General features: G+C 38.2%; 1 protein-coding gene and 1 pseudogene across 2 annotated transcripts in view; both read left to right on the top strand.

Annotated features, from left to right (window-relative positions):
• FAF1 (Fas associated factor 1) overlaps positions 1–22,620 on the top strand; it is a 292,045-nt gene that overhangs the window by 215,449 nt on the left and 53,976 nt on the right. The window contains exons 14-15 of the mRNA XM_084872908.1: positions 14,356–14,492; positions 16,555–16,643. Of these exons, the coding sequence (XP_084729034.1) occupies positions 14,356–14,492; positions 16,555–16,643 (226 nt within the window). The remainder of the gene's footprint in view (positions 1–14,355; positions 14,493–16,554; positions 16,644–22,620) is intronic.
• Positions 9,466–10,485, top strand: LOC311616949 (S-phase kinase-associated protein 1-like; annotated as a pseudogene). The gene has a single exon. The product of its transcript is annotated as an S-phase kinase-associated protein 1-like (transcript).

Here is a 22,620-nt window from a genome sequence, read left to right as displayed (position 1 = left end):
CAAAATTTTAGGGGAAAGAAACTCAATAACCATTTGACAAATTAATGTATTATATCCAATTCCACCTGAGAATATTGCTTATAATTTCAGTATTGTATATTGACGTGGAGGTTTCTTTCTTAGAAAACTCGGAACAACCTGGTTGGCTGTCATGTCTAGTTAGATTTCAGGGCCTCTGTTTCTTAAATAGTAGGCAGAAAGCCTTTGTCAGTCTTGAGAGGTGCTAGAAGATATAATTTTCTAAATATCCATTTAAACAATAGCACTAATAGAAACAGTGAGCTATGCCTATAAATGAAAGACATGAAAGAGCTAAAAACAGATAGTAAATAAGGAGAGCCTACAAATCCCTTCTGGAAGCAGCTAAAATATATTTCAAGAAAGATATATTTCCTTTATGTTTATTCATTGAATAACCATTTAGTGTAATATGAACCAGGGGTGCTGCTATACAGTGAAGATGAAAAGTTGAAAAGATATAGTGCTAATGTTCAAACACTCATAGTCTAGCAGGCAAGACAGACATAGAGCTAATATGTAATACTAGAGGCCCTGTACACAGAATTTATGCACGGGGGGTGGGTCCCTCAGCCCGACCTGCACCCTCTCCGCTCTGGGAGCCCCCAGGGGAGCCCTCTCCAATCCAGGAGTCCTGATGGCTTAGGCCCACTCCCCAACATTCTCTACACTCTGTGGTGCCTGGCTACTCCATGCCCGCTGTCCAGAGGCTCTCCATGGCTGAGGCAGGACGTTTGCTTCAACAAAGCAAGCATTTCGCCAGGCTGCTCACACTGCTCACTCTCAGTGGCCGCCCCCAAGGACTGGGGGACTTGCGGGTTTGAGGGGATTGGGCGCCACCATCTTGTGGCTATGGGCGATTCCATATTAACCCTGGATGAATTAATCCAGTGGTTCCAGAGTTTCTTCCCTAGACTCACCAAGTTGCTTCGTCAGAAAAAGTCATGTGGCATTGTGGCTGTGGGCAATGCCATATTTGTGACAGAGTGATGGTTAATTTGCATACTACCTTTTATTAGATAGAATGAAGTATGTACAAGGTGCTTTGAGAGTATAAACAAACGTCCTAATGAGTTATTCTATCTAAGGGGGCCAGGACTTGAAAGAGAATACACACAAAAAGATGACATTAGAATTTTATTTTTTCTGTTCAGAAATTTTTATATTAGCAACATTCCTAGTTAATTAAGTTGCAGATATTGGTTATTGTTACAAGAGGATATTGGTATTTTAAACTTCACCATTAGGTGTCTGAAATGAAGAGTCAATGGTTTACAAACATGACTGTGAAAGAGAGGAAAAAGTAGAAGGATATGGCCAGCTAATATTATTCCTATTATGGTCTGAACCAGATTGAGGATTAGGTTCACCCAACTGGGATGGACAGATCTCAAGAAGTTGTTTTCTTAATGATTGATCTAGTTGTGGCATATGCTTACAGGCAAATAATGGAGCAGAGATCAGATACCCTTTTTGGATTCTAGCATGTAGACACCATCATGGACTTAACTAATACAATAAAAGTACTTGTAGCACACTATATTTATAGTGAATAAGTTCCTGAGCTATAAAATAGTAATTTCTTAAAATTCAGGACTGATATCACCTCTAGGAAGCTTCGTCTCTCTCTATCCCTTCTCTTGACTCATTTTGGGTTAAAATGCACATTCTATATGTTCCCAAATATCCCTATACTAATTGTATCAATGGTACTCATTACATTGGATGGTGGTTCACCAGCTCCCTGCCAGGTTGTCAGCTCCCCAAGGGAGATATGTCTAATCTCAATGTGTGACACAGCACCTTTTTAAAAGTAAGTGTGATAGTGATTTAAACACACACACACACACACACACACACACACACACAGTCTAATAGGCTTATTGAAACATTGGAGATGCCAGCTTGGGTAGTGGAAAAAGCTTTAGAAATGCTGCTGTATCCCTCTCAATGTGTGATCTTCCCTCAGAGTCCTTAATGGGACTAATAAAGCAAAAACTTATTCTTCTTGCAGAATGAACTAAAATGTGCACACTGGGTACCATGTCTTCTGCTAGGCCTACAGCATCCAAGAATATTGCTCATGAGTTCTCAGTACCCATGGGCCATCTAGAAAGAGGCTAGATGTCCACCCTGGATGAGTTACTCCAGTGGTTCCAGAGCTTCTTCCCCAGACTCACCAAATTGCTTCGTCAGAAAAAGTCACATGACATTGTGGTACAGTAAGCCTCCAGTAATAAATGAGTTAATGGGTATCTCTTGTTCTGACAAGGAGGGCCCACAAGGCACATGTCTCCATTAGTCCATCCAGTATAGGTACTTGTGTAGATTATCTAATTCTAAAAAGCTTTGAATTGGATAGTGCCAACTGGGTAAGCAATCAGCTATGAGTACTGAAGAATGAGCTGCTTATATGTGAATAAGTTCCTGAGGTGAAAATGTTTTGCACATCAGTGTACATGCTAATAGTGTTAAATCAGTCATTGCATACCATTTCTAAGCAATGTTCAGAATAGCTGCAAACTATTCCTGAGGAATTGCTGACAATGCTGAGTTACACAGTTTACTTGTAACATGTATATAGCGTTGTATTAAGTTTTGCATAGACAGTACCAGTGTTCACAGACAGATTTCTATTGCCTGTCAATATTAGCTTTTAACTTAATGCCTTTGGGTGCAGTATTTCAGGTAACTGTAAACTTCTGCTGTTGTGCTGACAGGTACTTGTTAGCCTTAATATTCAATGATAGTTTTCTGCATTACTTAATCTCTGGCAAGAGTTAATTGATTTAAAGTTCTCATTATTAGCAGCTATCTTCACCTGCACTTACCATCTCAGTAATTAGCCATATTCACAGTGGCTTACCCTTAATTCTAAACTAGTCAGCGGTTCATGTCCAGTTGAAGCCTAGCTGGCCATGTTACTCTAACCCTACACTCCCATTTGATCTAAACAACAGCCAGGTGTGGGGTCTGCATGGGAGACCCAGGAGTGTTAGTTTACAGCTGCTACCCTAGGAGCAGATATGGATTCTACAGAAGTAGCTGAGAAAGCAGATAAACATGTTGCGGTCAGGGAACTAAGACTTCCACAGAGCCTTCAGTGCCAGGCTTCTATATGATTTTCCCCAAACTCCTTCCCTTTGTGCTACGTTTTCCTTCCAGTACTTTTAAAGGAAATGTATTGCCATCCTAAACATCCCAGGTCAGGGGCTTAATTAATGCTTTAAAATAAAGATTCCAAAACACCAGGAGAGTGTGTCATTTTCTCCCTGGTTTGTTTTGTGAAGAGGGAGGAGAGAAGGTGAGGAGGAACCCCTCCTGTTCCATGATTACACCCTACCCACTCATTTTCTCCTTTTCTCCTCTGCTTTTGATTTTTAGTGGCAGTCTTAACAGAATGTCAAGATCAATTTGCAGCATGGTTTAACTCAAGGTTTGCGTTCTGCCAGCAGCAATTGTCCCTGCAAACAATGCTGTGTGTTCGTGTAACTTCAGAAGCTTTCAGAAGGATCATGACAAGGGCAGGATCTGATGACTTTATTAGTGTAGGATTTCAATGGGCTCAGTAATTGTTCATATCTCTTTGTCAGCAAGTCATAATTACTGCTCAGCATTGTCCAAGGGTACACTTATGAATAGTTTCCTAATAGTACTGAAAGGAAAGGAAAGAGGGAAATGATAAAAGGTGATGGCCTCATGATTGAGAACAAGTCAGTCTATATACAGATGATGGCCAAACTGTTTATGATACATTCTTTACTCTTTTTAAAATAGAAGGTCGTTCTTTTAAAAATGTTCTTTGAAGTAACTTTAAACGACCAGTTTATAAGCCTTTTTTATTCTGATTTAGATACTTCCCACACTACTACTACCTAGTACTATACCCATAACTGCCCGATGGTATATGCATTATGTTAGAATCAATCATTTGTGTAAAAGTAGATATTTTTTTCTCAACATTAATTACTGCTATTCAGGAAATATACATTTAACTCAAATACAATAGTTGATGTGTTTTCAGTCTTTGTGGAAACTATTGTTAGACAAGAACAGTACAAAGGTGATACTGTTGACAAGATAGTTCAAAAGAACAGGATTGTAAATTTTTATCAAATCTTATTTTTATCATGAACTAGATCTTTCTTAGTACTTCATTGATACCAGTTTGTAATGATTTGGTCAGAGTGGCCTTACTGGGGTGTAGCTAAGGAATCATTTTCTGCCACTTTCACCAATAATGGCAGCTTCTTTACCCTTAGAACTGTATTTCAAGCTCATGCCACTTATGACAGGAGTTTCTCTGAGGAAATCATTAGCTAAAAGCTTTTTTAAAAACCAAACACAGCCAAAACCGGTTTGGCTCAGTGGATAGAGCGTCGGCCTGTGGACTGAAAGGTCCCAGGTTTGATTCCGGTCAAGGGCATGTATTATACATTGGTTGTGGGTACATCCCCAGTAGGGGGTGTGCAAGAGGCAGCTGATCAATGATTCTCTCTCATTGATGTTTCTAACTTTCTATCCCTCTCTTTCTCTCTGTAAAAAATTAATAAAATATATTTAAAAAATAAAAAATAAATAAAAACCAAACACATAGTAACAACTGAACCATTAATTAAGCACCTTCTATGTGCCATACACTATATGTATGAGCTCATTTAATCCTCACTCTATACATTACCTCATTTAACCGTAATTCTGAAAAGTAAGTTGCAAAGGTACAGTTTCACATATGAAGAAACTATATTTGGCTCAGAGAGGTTCTGTAACTTACCCAAGGTCATGCAACGGCTGTACCATATGTAAACTCCAATCTACCTATGCTTTTTGGCTACATAATGCTTTATTTCCCATGACCTTGCCAGGCTGGATTATTCAACAACAATAATATACTGAATAACTGTGCAAAGCTGTGTGTGTGGGGGGGGGGGGGGGGAAGATAAGAAAAGTATAAGGCATGGACTTTTTGCTCAGGTAACAAATAAACCTGAGATTCACCAAATGTTTGAGTTAGGGATTAGAATCATTCTTAGTGTCCAATTTGTAGCCATGCATGCATTTTTCCCTATACAGGCAGGCATACCTTGTTTTATTTCTCCTTGCTTTATTACATGGCATAGATTTGCCTTTTTACAAACTGAAGGCCAGGCCCTTCACCAGCAAAAAGACCACAACTTGCTTTATTACAATATTTTCTTTATTTTTTTAAAAAATATTTTATTGATTTTTTACAGAGAGGAAGGGAGAGAGATAGAGAGCTAGAAACATCAATGGGAGAGAAACATCGACCAGCTGCCTCTTGCACACCCCCTACGGGGGATGTGCCCGCAACCAATGTACATGCCCTTGACCGGAATCGGACCTGGGACCTTTCAGTCCGCAGACCGAAGCTCTACCACTGAGCCAAACCGGTTTCAGCACAATATTTACTTTATTGAAATGGTCTGGAATCGAACCTGCAATATCTCTGTTGTTACTACAATCTCTACCTGAATATTGCTAGGGAGAGCAAAAATGAAAGCTTCAAAAGATAATATGTTTTTTATCTGCTGTAAAAGCTAAATATGTTTTTGCTATAGTTCTTCCTATAGAGAGCTTCTGCAACCTTCTCCCTTTGGTTCTAGTTTTGGCCTTGGAATTACCTGGAATAAGCCTAACTTCTCTTCTGCATTATCAATTTAACTACAGCTATTTTGTTTGCCCTAATTTTCTTGCCTTTTCTTACCAAGTATGTTTATTCTTTCCGTTGTTCTCCACATGGCAGGGTGTTCTTGGCTCAGCCCATTCTAAAGGTGCCCACAATCTAGCATAGTGCTCCAGGGGATGGTCTTCTGGTGCTGTGCTCACTTATATTCTGAATTTTATAATTGGCTCATATTGAATTGGGGGTCAGTTAAAACCCTTTACCAGTTTTTCAGGTTTGGGGTTGCCCAGAATGAGCTGGATATAAGTTGTTATTAAACTATTGTAGATCTCTTTTTTCTACTAATATAATTGATTAGCATGACCTTTTGAAATTCGGATTCTATTAACTCTCCCAAGTTTTATCACTCATAAATTATACCTTGATTCCTTATCTCTTATCATTCTTGATAATCCTCTTAGTTTCTAGATATGTCCAACTCCAGAAAATGTTTATTTTTCTTTCATTTACCACAATTAATGTGGTTATCAACAGAAAATAAATCACCATATATATTTTGATTTCAAACATCTGGCTCTGACCAACATTTCCTATTGTATATACCTACTCAAGTATCAGCAGTTCTAAAGTTTTTGATCTCATAATGCCATATAATCTATTAAACCATACTACTTGACTTAATTCATGTCTCCAATCTTCATTTCTCATCCTATTTAGATTTCAAGGTTCACCATTATCACTTCCTTGTATACTTTAAATTTCCTCATTGCTGTCTCCCTCTGTTGTACTCACTGTGTTAAACCAAATTATTCACCTTCCGTGTGCCTATGCACGTGCAGTTGAACTTGGTGGAGAAAATTGCACTGACTGGTTTTAAAAAAATTAACACAAACTTTAAATGAATACACAATAATGGAGAGATTTTATTTCATATCACCTCTCATTCATGAAAGAAATATCTCATGTCCCTCTTTATTCCCCTTCCCGGCTGCTCATCACATATGTCAAACACAAGGCCTGCTGGCCAAATCCAGCCTGCCAGGCCTTGCAATGTGGCCCGCACCGCGCTGTCATCACTGCACTCCGCTGTCAGTTTATGACATTGTCAGTTTATGACTGTTCAGTAAACCATTCGGCCCGCGATTTAGGCTGGATTTTAGATTTTGGCCCCTTCTCTGATTGAGTTTGACACCCCTACGAGAAAATGGATGTCATCAGACAAAAATGACCATAATATTCTGTTCTTCAGGTATCCATTTAAATGTCTCCTCTTCACCAAAACCAGTTTGGCTCAATGGATAGAACGTCAGCCTGCAGACTACTTTCTCTAATATGTTAACACTAGAGGCCCGGTACACAAAATTCATGAACTCTGGGAGGGCCTAGCTTGTGCCCTCTCACAGTCCGGGAGCCCTTGGGGAGCAGGCCTAAGCCATCAGTCAGACATCCTTAGTGCTGCTGCGGAGGCTGGAGAGCCTCCCGCCCCTACTGCTGTGCTCGCCAGCTGTGAGCCCGGCTTCTGACTGAGTGGCTCTCCCCCTTTAGGAACGCACTGACCACTAGGGGACAGCTCCTGCATTAAACATCTGTCCCCTGGTGGTCAGTGCACATCATAGCGACCGGTTGTTCTACCATCGGGCCAAACCTGGCTCTCAGACATCCCCCAAGGGGTCCCAGATTGCAAGAAGGTGCAGGCCAGGCCAAGGGACTCCACTGGTGCACAATCAGGGTTGGAGAGGGACGTGAGAGGTTGGCCAGCCAGGGAGGGACCATGGGAGGGCTCCAGACTGTGTCTGGCCCATCTCACTCAGTCCTGATTGGCTGGACCCCAGCAGCAAGCTAACTTACCGGTTGGAGCACCTGTCCCCTGGTGGTCAGTGCACATCATAGCAGCTGGTCAACCAGTCGGCTGTCTGCCCCCTGATGGTCAGTGCACGTCATAATGAGCATTTGAGTGGCCTTAGCATATCATTAGGATATTACACTTTGATTGGCTGAACGGCCAACTGGATGACCAGACACTTCACATATTAGGCTTTTATTATAAAGGATTTGAATATTTTGAACCTCTTTAACTCACATTTTCAGTCACTGGATGGTGACAGAATGAAATTATGTAAAAATTGCAGTATGCTGAAACTCAAGAAGGAAGCTTAGAATCATGAACTTGTGGACCGGTACATGTTTGCTTTGTGTGTCCACATGACCTATGGAGGTGGAAGCACAGTAATAGAAGCCTTGGAGATCATGATGATTCCTGCCAACTGTCTTATTAAACTTATTCAGAAGTAGTTGGGAGAGGAAAAGGAAAGTACTACGGTAACATTGTCATTGTGAAGATAAAGGTCGTTGAAGCGTGACTTGGCCCATTGATGCAACAAATATATGTTACTCACTAGGTGCTGGGAAGCAGTGATGATTCATCTCCTCCTGAGAGCTGCCCAGGAGCACCATCTTGGAACACAAAGTTCTCCCTGACTTCTACACACCCATTCCCTTCTCTGATTCCCCCCAACACTTACTCTGAACCTCTACACCTAGGCACAGGTTATATACCATATATGTTTCCTTTTTGGGGTCCTTGACTTAGCAAACCCAAAAAATCCTTAGTGTATTAAGAACAGAAACCCCAACTGGTTTAGCTTAGTGGATAGAGCGTCAGCTTGTAGACTGAAGGGTCCCTGGTTCGATTCCAGTCAAGGGCATTTAGCTTGGTTGTGGGCACATCCCCAGTAGAGGGTGTGCAGGAGGTAGCTGATTGATGTTTCTCTCTCATCAATGTTTCTAGCTCTCTATCCCTTCCTCTCTGTAAAAAAATCAATAAAATATATTTTTAATTAAAAAAAAAAAGAAGCCGTGTCTTGTCATATATTTAGTGGGTCCTCATAACTATTGATGTTTGGTTAAAGAACACAGAAGAAATATCTGGCATTTAGTAAAAATTTGCTTTTAAAAAAAAAATTATTTCAGAGAGACAGAGATAGAAACATCAATGATGAGAGAAAATCGTTGATGGGCTGCCTCCTGCATGACCCCTACTGGGATCAAGTTTGCAACCCCAGGCATGTGCCCTGATGGGAATCAAACCATGACCTACTACTTCATATGTTGATGTTCAAACAATGAACCACACAAGCTGAGCTAATTTGCTTTTTTATTCAGCCCAGGAAAAACGAATCTTCTTCCATTTCCAAAGAAGGAATTTCTGTATTTGATAAGAGATTGGATTAGATGTTTTCTCTTATTTTTCCCAACAATGATTTATATGAGCTGTTTCAAGTAAATGTTTAAGACAGCCAATTATCTATATATTTACTAGAGGCCGGATGCACGAAATTTGTGCAAGAGTAGGCCTTCCTTCCCCCTGCTGCTGGCAGGCACCCAGGACCCAGGCTTCCCTCGAAGCCCTGGCTTCGTCCGGTCTAATAGGCATACGTTTATTATTATAGATTATTGTTTCTCGAAAAATTAGTATAAATTAGTCCCTATAGATTAGATATAGTCCTGTCATTAAACTGTCAGTGCCTCAAAGCCTTTCCACTTGAGTGATTTATAGACGGCAATAAGGAGCTAGATTAAAGTTATTTAGTTCTTGTGTTGGTTTTTAATTCTCACCCAAGGGTATGTTTATTGATTTTTAGACAGAGCAGAAGGGGGGAGCGGGGGAGAGAGATAGAGATGAAAGAGACATTGACCAATTGCCTCCTCTACACACCCTGTCTGGGATCAAACCCACGCCCAGGTATGTGCCCTGACCAGGAATCCAACCCATAACTTTTTGGTATATGGGATGACACACCGACCCACTGAGCCACCCTGCCAGGCTAGTTTTTTGTTTGTTGGTTGGTTTTAGACAGAGACATTTTAAAGAGAGACATCGGTTTGTTCCACTTTTTTATGCATTCATTGGATGCTTCCTGTATGTGCCCTAACTGGGGATGAAACCCTCAACCTGGCATATCAAGAGGATGCTCTGATCAACTGAGCTACCTGACCAGGGCAGAAGTTACTTTGTTTTTTAAAACTGTCCACTGGCCTGCGCCTTTCATATGAAGATTGACGCTGAGCCGCTCTGTTGCTATGCCTTCAATTAAGTTGCAGAGTTCTGATGGAGAGATATTTGAAGTTGATGCTGAAATTTCCTAATAATCTGTGACTATCAAGACCATATTAGAAGATTTGGGAATGAATGATGAAGGTGATGATGACCCAGTTCCTCTACCAAATGTTAATACAGCAATATTTAAAAAGGTCATTCAGTAGTGTGCCCACCACAAGGATGACCCTCCTTCTCCTGAGGATGATGAGAACAAAGAAGAGAACAGATGATATCCTTGTTTGGGACCAAGAATTCTTCAAATTTGTCCAAGGAACACTTTTTAAACTTATTCTGGCTGTAAATTATTTAGACATCAAAGGTTTGCTTGATGTTACATGTAAGATTATTGCCAGTCTGATCAAGGAAAAAACCCCTGAAGAGATTTGCAGGACCTTCAATATAAAAAATGACTTTACTGAAAAAGAAGGCCAGGTATGCAAAGAGAAGCAGTGGTGTAAAGAGATGTAAAAAGTTGTGCCTGATACTGTAACACTGTAAGGATTGTTCCAAATACTAGTTGCACTGCTGTTTATAATTGTTACTATTAAGCAAATAGTAGACAAATGCAGAAGCAAATCAACTGTATTAGCAGAATATTGTTATTGCATGTGTAATTTTGGGTACAGATTCCAAACTATGGCTGAGTTTCTTCCAGTATGATCAAAAGTATCTTTTGATCTAAATAAAACTGAATTGTGGGTTATCTATTAAAAACAAACAAACCCTATCCACTAATATATTGAAACAATTTAGCAGTTTACTGTTACTGGAAAGTCTTAAGTCTCAGACAGGAGATGCTTTTGAAATTAAATCTACCCAACTTCTTATTCTGTGTTTTCTTAAAATTGTCTTTAGTTTTGTTGTGTTCTCTAACATGCATACACTGTTTGCATTTGCATGGAGAGGCATTATGCCATACTTTTAGAATTTAATAACATGTATCAGTAGCCATTAGGTGATTCTACCTTTTTACCTTATAATTCCACTTCACAGCTTTTTTTCCCCTGAGGATATAATTAAGAATGTTTACTCCAGTATTTTTTCTAATGGGGGGGAAAAAAAAAAAACCTAAAAAATCTTATTCTATGTGAAAAGTTATAAATATGGCTGTGTGTGTGTGTGTGTGTGTGTGTGTGTGTGTGTTTAATGGAATATTGTTAGCCAATTAAAATGCAGGTTTGCCCTGGCTGGCTTGGATAGATTGTCAGCTGAAAACCAAAGGGTCCTGTGTTCAATTCCAGTCAAGGGCACGTACCTTGTTGCAGGTTTCTCCCAGGTCCGAGCCCTGGTTGGGCCTTGTACAGGAAGTAACCAGTTGATGTGTTTCTCTCACCTCAATATTTCTCTCTGTCTTTCCCTCTCTCTTCCACTCTCTAAAAATCAATGGGAAAATATCCTTGGGTGGGGATCTACACTAATAAAAGAGAAAGACGCAAATTGACCATTCTTTCATGATGCCCACCAGCCGATCAGGAGTGAGTATGCAAATTAACCCAACAAAGATGGTGGATTAATTTGCATAAGGCACCAAGCACCTGATTTGTGATTAACTGTTTTCTTTAATTCATTTTCTTAACCCTTTTCCTTCTTCTACTTCCTTTTTCTCTCCCTCATTTTACCCCCTATTGAGGGTATTTGTTCTTTGTCTTTACATATTTGTCACTTTAGCTTTTTGTTTGAGGGGTTGATTAATCAACTTGTTTTTCCCTAAATAGGTCTGTGATACGTAGGCTGCTTTGATTTATTAAAATATAACTAAAAAAAAAAAAAGCCATTTTTTTTGCCACAGAACAGTTGCTTTTTCTCCCCCTTTGAGTTTGACATTGCAGGAGTCCAATTACTATAGACACATTTATCCCTTCATGGCATCTCACCCTGATGAATGCCATATGCAATTAGTTAGGTTGACAGCTTTGGTATTGCCACTAAATGCACTGGTATACTTAACTCTTCTAAAGGAGAAGAACCACATTATTTTCTCTTAAAACAACTTATATTTTCTGAGTCTGTTTGTGCTACTGGTAATGTGCTGTAAATGCTGACTTTGTGCCATGAATGATCTTTACAATAAGCAGAGCCTCCGAGGCATGAGAAAGATTTGATATCTGTGTTGTGAAGTACTTGTAAATTGTAGTGGAAGGAATTGACAAGAAAGAATTTTATAATTTGTGGTTGTCCATCGCCCCTACGGGCTGTCAATGATTACAATTTGAAAATTTCAAAGTACACATGGTTAGTATATCTTAGGAAGATTAATTGCATTAATTTTAACAGTCTCCTTTTTATTAGAACAAAATGCTAGTTAAGACCACTAAAAAATATCAATTGGCTGTATGATCCCTGTATTTCTCAATTACCTCCAAAATTAGAATGATCTACTAATACCTGGTAGAAAACTGACCACTTTGTTGTTGTTTTATGGTTAATTGAACAGTTGTGTCTTTGAAGTCTGCACCTCTCTCAAGTATGTTTTGTATAGCTTTGGAATTTGTGTTACATATTATTTTAAACCCAATAAAATAACTATATTTTCATAATTATTTTAGCTCATTTTCACAAAAAGAGAATTTGGCAATTACACAGTTTTCAGGCAAAATTGTCTTAAAATTGAATTCATAAAACCACTAAGCCTTCCTTCCTTCCTTCTTTCCTTTTTAGCTAGTATTTGGTATCATTTGTGAGGCTAGTTCTGTGTTGGGCATTTACTGCATGATATCCATTTAATACCTTATTTTCAACAAGACCTTATTTTCTCCCTTTTGTAGGAAATGACATTCTGTTTTTGACATCTTTAATTTCAGAGTTTGCCAATGGTCAGATCAAGATTGACTTCAAATATTATGGAAAGAAAAATAAGATCTTAACTTTCTAGTCTCCTAAACTACACATCATTGAGAAACTTAAGCTATATGGGTGTGAAATTTGGGATAGAGGCTTATTAGGCTGCTTGAGCGCCTTTTATCCCATAATAGTTGTAGAATATGAAAATCTGAATTTTCATAAGGGCACTGATACTAGTAATTTCATGGCAAACAATGGTTTTTTGTTGTTGCTGTTTTTTAAAATATGTTTTTATTTATTTCAGAGAGGAAGGGAGAGAGAGAAACATCAATGATGAGAAAGAATCATTGATCGGTTGCCTTCTGCACGCCCCCTTTTGGGGATTGAGCCTGCAACCCTGGGCATGTGCCCTGACCGAAAATTGAACTATGACTTCCTCGTTCATAGGTTGATGCTCAACCACTGAACTACACTGGTTGGGTAACAATGGGTTTCTTAAGGCCTTGTCATTTTAAATTGGCTTAAGGTCTGGTTATTGCTGCTCTAAATGTGTATACTCGCCTACCTTCAAATGAATTTATTTGCAGTAGTGGTAACTTGAATTGACATTCTTGCCGACAATTCTAATGGACCTTAAACAGTCTACTTTATGTAGTCACATCACAGATTTTGGGAAGGATTCAGCCCAAATTTTGGTGATAAATTTCTATACACAAGAAATATATGAGCTTTAAAAATTAAGAGGTTTGATTCTATTTTGAATTTGGATATCAAATGAATCTAAGCACATGACATTTTAATGCTGTTTGTCTTTTCAAATAGATTTACCTTCTAATGCATGTGACAATAGGACTTTGCTCATCAGCTAGAACATACATTTCAGAGTAGTTGTTACCTAAAATATTATCATACGGCATAAGAAAACACACGATTTAAGTTGCCTTTCATGAACATAATTAAGAATTAATAAGCTAGTACCAGTGGCTAGTCCCCAGAATTTCCACTGTTTTGCCTTTTGTGACCTGTGTTATTAAAAGTCCATTATTTTTACAGACTTTATTAAATTGGATCTTATTAAAGCATTCTATATTTGCATTTGGTCTTTCATAATTCATTATTATTATGACATTTACTTTTTACCATCAGATCTGAAAACATATCATAAGCTACCCTTTTCTCTTGAAAGAAATGCTAATTTCAAACAGTCCTCTAATAGAAGAGAAAAGCTTTATCAGTTTTTTCATTTATTCCAGATCGTGTTAAGAATACTAATGCTAGACTTCAGTATGCTAATATCTGAGCTTTTTTTGGTCAAAAGCTTAGAATTATTATTTTTATCCCATACTAAGTATGAAACTAAAAGACCTGCTACTTTTGGAGAAAACATGATTCTGAAGTACAATTCTTAATTCTAAAAACTTGTGAAAATGTTGCTAAATTCTCTTTATATTAGGATAATGGTAGTCAATTAACTTTGTAACTTGAAATATTTGTCCTATTTAAGAAATTGTTTTCTGTTAAAATTCATTTTGTTTTCTCATAGTTTGGGTAGTATAGCTTACAGTGTTTAAGACTAAGAATCCTGTGCTGTCAGCCCCATAAGGCATTTAGGGTGTGTTGCCTGCTTTTCTAAATGATAATCATTTCTGTATTTATTATGTAGTGGAAAATTCAATATAGGAAGACTTTACATAGTGATATCAAACAAGCGGTCTAATTTTAACATAACAGATTCAGCAAGTTTTATGTTGGGATACTACTAAATTTATTAAACTCTAAAATGAAACTTACTTTGCATTTTATCTTATTTTAGATTCCTGACCATGTGTAATAGACACTTTGGCAGCGTTGTTGCACAAACTATTCGGACTCAAAAAACAGACCAGTTTCCACTTTTTCTGATTATTATGGGAAAGCGATCATCTAATGAAGTATTAAATGTGATACAAGGTAAAAAGTACATGTTACAAGGGGAGTGCACTGTCTGTATATAATATCCTTACAATATTTACTGTTAGAGCTGACAGCCATCTTTTATATTGGTGAATATTTTTGTACTTTAAAATATAGAACTTCTTGAAGAAGAAAAACTTCAAAAAGTATAGGTACTATGGAAAATTAAATACTCTATGAAAATCCAACAGAAATGCCTTAATAAAGTTACACAGCCCTTGAGACATAGGATAATCATGTTGAATCTTCAGTATTGCTTAATTCCCTAAACTAGCAATTAAGTCATAACCAGTTGTCAAATATGACATTTCATATATGTATATATACATAGAGATTTGCTGAATGTATGATTAGTTGAAAGAAATGCTTATCTTTACTTATCTAGAAAACTCAATGACTTGATACTGCAAATGGAATTATTTACAGTGTGAATCTGTGTCTAAGATGCAACTCTGAGGCATGAAGTTATTAGGATACCTATGAATTTAAACTTTCCCAAAAAATTAATCTTTACATTCTTTACCAAAAAAAAAAATAAGTGAATGATTTTTTATTGATTAGCATAAAATATTACCTTATCGTGGCAAAACTTAAATTGAAAATAGTATCTCCTATGCCACAAAGTAAAAAGATGTTTCAGGTGCACCACACTAAATAAAACCTTCAGTATTTTATGTTTTCTCTATAACTAAAACAATCAGTTTCATTAATAATGTTGAAGAACTGCTCAGCTGCCCTGGCCAATTTGCTCAGGAGCATTGGCCTGTGGACAGAGTGTTGTGGATTTGATTCCCGGTCAGGGCACATGCCCAGGTTTTGGGCTCGGTCCCCAGTAGGGGGCTCATAGGAGGCAGCCAATCAATGTTTTTCTCTCTCCCTTTCCCTTTCTCTAAAATCAATAAAAACATATTTTTAAAAATACTCACTTTTTAGTCTTCATATCTCTGTGAGGTCAGATTACTTCATAAATTTAAACTAAGACAATATTATAATTGGTTTACTGTAGAAGTAGATATGAGAATCCAATTTGCTCTGTTAAGCCACACATTAAAGAGATTTTTTTTTAATGTTAGTCAATGCCATTCTTTTCACTAAACTTTTTCTATTTGAATACAGTTATTTTTCATAAAATTGTAACATTAACACATCACTTTATTATTGTCATTTCTAAAAGATTTGATATGTTTTAAATATTTCAGTTTTAATTTCTATCACAGTAAATGTTTATAACCCACATACAATTCTTTAGGGATCTCAAGAGTATAAAGGGATTCTGAAGCCAAAAAGTTTGAAAACCACTGCAGTAAGCTATAAAGAAGAAATTTGCCCTGAACTGCATTAACTGGTATCTTTTCTCCCATCTTGGATCATTAAGGGCTTAAGTATAAAGTACCCATAAGATCAGTTTGGCAGTGAGTCCTTACAATTAGGGTTGAAGCATAGTTTATAAGCAGTGGCTTAAGTCTGAAAATTAATGGTCAGTATGTAGTCAGTTTTACCACTAATGAATGGTATTGTCCCATTGATGATTCTAGTACCCTTCATAAAATATTCATGCCTTGTACTCTGAGTCATATGCACTACAGTTTACAAATAAGAAATGAAAACTCAAGGATTTGCTAAGGAACAAAATTTGCATTAAACTTGATCCTAAACTTTTTGCCATTTATCATGTCTGTTCATAACTACCAGGGATTATGCGTGTAGTATGTACTAGGCACTTTACATTATCTCTACTCCTTCTAAGAACCCTACAGAGATAGTGTTACCTTTATTTTGCAGATAAGAATATTGATCCTTAAAGAGCTACAATCAATCACTCATTCATTTATTTGTTTATTAAGTAAATATTTGTTAAACTCTTATCATGTGCTAGATAATTTCTAGGTACTAGATCATCGTGGTGAAACTAAGGTTATAACTGTGACTACAAAACCAGTTTTTACTAGATAAGAGCATATTAGTTTGTACATTTTTTAGATTATACTTATTATGATTAATTCTAGAATGACTTCCCGTTTTATAATAATTAAATATGACAATCTCCATGTGTTGCTAGGTAACACAACAGTGGATGAATTAATGATGAGACTCATAGCAGCAATGGAGATCTTTTCAGCCCAACAACAGGAGGATATAAAGGATGAGGTAAGGTGAAAGCTTAAGTAGACCTTTATTAGAATTTTGATTTGTTGAATGGTGATGCTTGCCTATGTCATGATTGGTAAGTAAGCATTATAAAGATGCATTGCCAGATTAAACAGGACTTTATGTCATTGAGTTTACCTTGCAGTTCATTCTTTTTATGACCCCATAACCCAACAATATGGACATTTATGCTTTGCTAGATTTGGTGTAATGGTAGGAGGTGAATTTGCAGGAAGTGAATTCCAAAGCATATTTACAGAAGAAACTACAGTCCAGAAAATCTCTGTGGCTGTAGCCATCTTATTTGGGGTTAATTTGCATACTTGCTCTGACTGGCTGGTGGGCGTGGCTTGTCTACTTATGGGTTTTTTACTCACTTTTAAGGTCCTTTTACTCTTTTTAAATATGAGATTGACTAGCAATAAACATGGTTTACATTTGATCATATTTTTGAAGCACTGTGAGGATTAGCAAAAGATCTCCAAAATTCTGAATTTCATTCTCTTGAATATTTTCATGTGGTATAGAGAACATGAGCATGAAACCTCAAGTAAAATACTAATAGCAGCAATATTGATACTAACAAAGGTAGTCAACACTTAATGAATATTTATCATGTGCTTTTCAAAACACCCCATGCGGTTATATAGGATCAGACAGTCTGGCAGGAAACAGGTAGCACTTTCAAACTGGGTGAGTTGAAAAGAGTATAATAAGGGAACTGTATAAAGGTATGGACAGGGTTAATGGAAGTCAACAATGAATAATACAGAATCTAGGGCTTAAGGGAGATATTACCATCCCTATGGTTTAAGTCTAGGATGGTGTATGGAGAGGACTGCTTCTGATAGAGGGATATAACCAATCTTTGGTGACCTGGTAGGGAATAAACTGCTAGTACCTCCTATTCATCTAACCCAACTAGAACCTTCCTGGGCAAAAAGCAAGGTAGAGCATGGATACTGAGGAGCAATGGAAGATAATCTAGCACAGATAGGTACTATTTTCTCTATTTTTCAGATGAGAAAACTAGAGGGTCAAAAGGTTAATTTACCCAAGGTCGTACAGCTGGTGGAACCTATAATAATCTTAAGTAATCATTAGTGCTTTATCGGTTAAGAAATTTCTAGATTTAAAAAATAGCTTTAAGACAAAATAGGAAACAAATATTAACATTTGTTAGTTTGAGATGCTAAGTTCACACCTATTAATAAAATCGTCTTTAATTTTGTTTGTTAATTAAATTACGAAAATATTTCTATAGAACAAATAAGGAAGAGTTTTATTTCTGAGCAATGATGAAAAATTTCTAGGTATAGTGAATGTTTTCAATAGAATAACCTTTATTGCAAACTGAACATGTAGACAGCTCTATCTAATAGAAGAGTAATATGCAAATTAACCATCACTCCACTACACTGACAAGCCACATCCACCAGCCAGTCAGAGTGAATATGCAAATTAACCCCAACTAAGATGGCTACAGCCAAAGAGAGCAGGAGGGAGGCTTGGGTTTCCCTGACAATGGAGGAAGCCATGCTTTCCACACACCCTGGTGGGCCCAGGCCTCCACTCACAGGTACAAAGTTTCAGTTATAGAAGGTAAATAAATTCCAATAGAAATGGCGGCAGCCACGGAGCTGAAAGATCAGGATGCTAGGGTTGCCCCAAGCGATGAAGGAAGCCAAGCTTCTGTAGTCCTGGCCAACCTAGGCCTCTACTCCAGGCTACAAAATTTCAATTATAGAAGACACATAAATTCCAACAGAAATGGCTGCCTCCACCGAGTGAGCAGGAGGCTTGGCTCCATTCCAGGCTACAAAGTTTCAATTGTAAAAGATAAATAAATTCCAGATACCAGGGCCTCCGCTTGGGTCACCGGAGGTTGTGTCTGGCCTGCAAACCACCACAGGCCCGTCGCCCAGACTGTCCCATGCCCCAAGGGAGCCCCCACCTTGATCTGGGACACCCTTCAGGGCAAACCAGCTGGCCCCCACCCATGCACCAGGCCTCTATCCTATCTAATAAAAGAGTAATATGCAGATTGACTATCACTCCAAAACACAAGATGGCTGCCCTCATGTGGTCAAGATCCTGCCCCCATGTGGACACAAGATGGCCAGCAGGGAAGGGCAGTTGGGAGGGACCAGGCCTGCCAGGGAGGACAGTTGTGTGCAATCAGGCAAGCAGGGGAGGGCAGTTGGGGGCAATCAACTCTGCAGGGAAAGACAGGGGTGACCAGGCTGGCAGAGGAGGGAAGTTGGGGCAAACAGGCTGGCAGGGGAACAGTTAGACATCAATCAGGCTTGCATGGGAGTGGTTAAGTGTTGATCAAGCTGGCAGGCAGAAGCAGTAGGGGCAATCAGGAAGGCAGGCATGCAGGTAAGTAGTTGGGAGCCAGCAGCCCTGGATTGTGAGAGGGATGTCCAACTGCCCATCAGGATTGGGTCTAAATGGGCAGTCGGACATCCCTTGAGGGGTCCCAGATTGGAGAGGGTGCAGGCTGGGCTGAGGGACACACACACACCTCCTGTGCATGAATTTCATGCACCGGGCCTCTAGTTTTAATATAATCTTGTATATTTTATTTTATTTACTTGTCTGTCTTTCAAAAGCCTGAGTTTGTTTAAAGAGCAAGGTTGTGAGGACTTGGGACAGTGGGTAGGAGAGGCTGGGGGTTGGTCAATGGGGGGGGGGGGGGGGAAACGAGGAGATATATGTACTACTATATGTAATACTTTAAACAATAAAATAAATAAACAAATAAATAAATAAATAAAATGCCAAGTGGCTGAAACCAGTTTGGCTCAGTGGATAGAGCGTCGCCCTGCAGACTGAAAGGTCCCAGGTTCAGTTCCAGTCAAGGGTATGTACCTTGGTTGCGGGCACATCCCCAGTAGGGGGTGTGCAGGAGACAGCTGATCAATGTTTCTCAATGTTTCTAACTCTCTATCCCTCTCCCTTCTTTTCTGTAAAAAAAACAATAAAACATATTTTTAAAAAATAAAATGAAATGTCAAATGATTGGATAAATGAATAATTGGAAGAATTTCCATGAAATAATATTTAAAAATAATATTTCAATGATTCTGCTAACAGAATCATTCATGAATTTAATTTTAACTGGAAGCTTAAGATGTCTTATTTGAAATGTTTAAAAAGTAAAGGCAGTCCCACCCAACCTGTGTTGCTCAGTGGTTGGATATCAACCCAGGAACCTGTAGATCAGGATTGGATTCTCTGTCAGGGCACATGCTCAGGTTGTGGGCTTGATCCCCAGAAGAGGGCCTGTTGGAGGCAGGTGATTGATGATGTTTCTCTATCATTGATATTTCTCTCTAACGCTTCCCCTTCCTCTCTAAAAATCAATAAAAGCATACTAAGAAGAAAGTGAAGGTAAATTCACAATGGCAAGGAACAGTGTTTTTTGTCACATACACTCAGCAGATAGGAAATCATTATGATCTATGCATAGTCCGTCCAAAAGAAGTCTTTAAACTTAGAAAAGCTTTTCTTAGGAACTCTACTTCTGACCCGAATAATAATTTTCAAGAAGGCACTCTAAAAACAGAGAAATCCCTACCGCTTGCAGTTAAATTTCAATAAAACTTTCAATTATATGGAGCCTTGGATTTTTCCTGTAACCCTCATATTCAATTTTATGCTAAGTATTAAAGGAATTAAAGTCAATTTCTTTACCAATGAATTATGAGGAACACAAAATAAGATAAAAGAATGAACTGGGAATATGCATGCAGATATTGTGCTTTCCTATTATACAGCATAATCTGTAAATCTAGTACTAATGAGACACAAGATTTAAATGTCTGAAGAATGTATTTAGTAAATTATTGTCAATCAATGCCTCTATTCTAGGATACACATAATCTTAAAGACAACACACCTATTATTACAAATTCCTAACTAAGTACAGTAGTTCATTATTTTGAAATGTCATTGTCAATTTATAGAGTAACAGATAAACATCTTTCCACCATATACCTAATTACCTTACCTTCAAAGTAAATGAAACACTGACTATTAAGAAAAATTACAAACGACAGTTTACAACAATAAAAGAAACCTAATGAGCATTAAAACTGTAAACTAGTTATAACATTGTAAACTAGCTATAACAAGGCTAAAAGCAAAAATTGCCTGTGGCTATTGTCGTACAGTGATAATTGCTTTCCTCCTTTTTGTTGCCAATAGCCCCTCATTGGAGCAAACTACCTCTCCATCCCCAGGATCTAGCCAAGTGCTATATACTTAATACTAGGTGTACAGTTAATAATGTAGATTTTATAATCAAAGAAAACCCGATAATTTCAAGAGAAACATCAAAAGTGCTTTATTCAAAGTAATGTCCATCACTAGCTACAGATTTCCCCCATCTTTTAGGTAATTTGTGGATACCATCTCATTAGAACTTTTCTTGTTTTGAGGCAACCATTCAGAGGCCCAGTTTTCCACTTTTTATGTTTTGAAGTGCTGCTCAGAAAGTGCTTGTGCCATTGATCAGAGCAAGTGGTAATCTGAAGGAGCAAGGTCTGGTGAATATGGCAGGTGGATTAATACTTTCCAGGCAAGATCTTTTAACATGTCCTTAACTGGTTTTGAAGTGTGTGGTGGTGCTTCATCATACTTTGCCATGTCTTCTGGCCCATTCTGGTCGTTTCTCTATCAAAGCGTGGTTCATATAGATTATTGTTGTCAGTAGCGATCAGTATTAATGGTTTCACCTGGTTTAAGAAGCTCATAATACACCACACCTTCCTGATCCCACCAAATGCAGAGCATGGTCTTCTTTCCAATTTGGCCTTGCAGTTGATGTTGATGGTTGGCCTGGATCAACCCATGATTTTGTGCATTTGGAATTCTCAAAATAAATCCTCTTTTCATCGCCAGTCACAATTCGATGCAAAAAAGACTTTCTTTTGTGCCGTTTAAGCAACACTTTACTGATGACTTTTCGGTTTTCCATTTGTCTTTTGTTCAGTTGATGTGGCACCCATTTTTCTTCCTTTAACATCTTTGCCATTGCTTGTAAATGATCAGAAATTGTTTGCTGAGCAACGTTTAAACTTTCTGCAAGTTGTTTTTGAGTTTGACACCCATCTTAATCCAATAATGCTTGTAATTGTTCTTTTGGCTCTTCTGATTGGATGTTTGTGCTTCTTCATATTCCAAATTGTTGATTTGATGTTTGGAATTCTCTACTCTATTGTTGAATCCCTATAAATTATTTATTTTAATTAGTGTATACTTATTTTCTGACTGGTCCTTTTTTTTTTTACATTTTTGACAGTCTCACTAAGATCCTTGAAAGTCTCACTAAGTTCCTTGAAGCTCTCATTAAGGCCCTTGAGTAATCTTATAACCATTGTTTTGAATTCTGTACCCAGTAGCTTGCTTCCTTTCATTTCTTTTATTTGTAACATGTTTCTTTGTCTCCACCTTTTGGCACTTTCCCTGTGTTTGCATCTTTGCATTAGTCAGAGCTGTTATGTTTCCTGGAATTGGTAGAATGGCCTTGTGTATTAGGTGTCCTATAGGGCCCAGTGGCTCAGCCTCCCCAGTCACCTGAGCTGGACACTCTAGGTGCCTCCCCTGTGTGGGTTGTGTACACACTTTTATTGTAATTGACCCTTGATTGCTGTTGGCATCACTGCAAGGAAATGACTTTCAAGCCAATTGGCTGTTAAGACCAATTGTGTCTACAATGGAAGAGCCTGAAGTTACAGGAACTTCTCTTCCCAACTCTGGAACACCCTGGGCTAGGGGCCTGGTGTGCAGCTGGGACCCCCCCTGCTTCTCACAAGAGGCCTTGAAGATATCCCTCCCAATTAAAAAAATACTCCACGTATGGGTGTCAGACCAGCTTGTTCCATGACTCCACCCCTCCTACCAGTGCTTTCTTCTTTACTTCTCTAGTTGTAGGACTTCATTCAGCCAGATTTCAGGTGGTTCTGAATGA

This window comes from Pipistrellus hanaki (genome assembly GCF_964339955.1).
Source record: "Pipistrellus hanaki genome assembly, chromosome: 2".
Classification (NCBI taxonomy): domain Eukaryota; kingdom Metazoa; phylum Chordata; class Mammalia; order Chiroptera; family Vespertilionidae; genus Pipistrellus; species Pipistrellus hanaki.
This window is presented reverse-complemented; position numbering and strand designations above follow the sequence as displayed.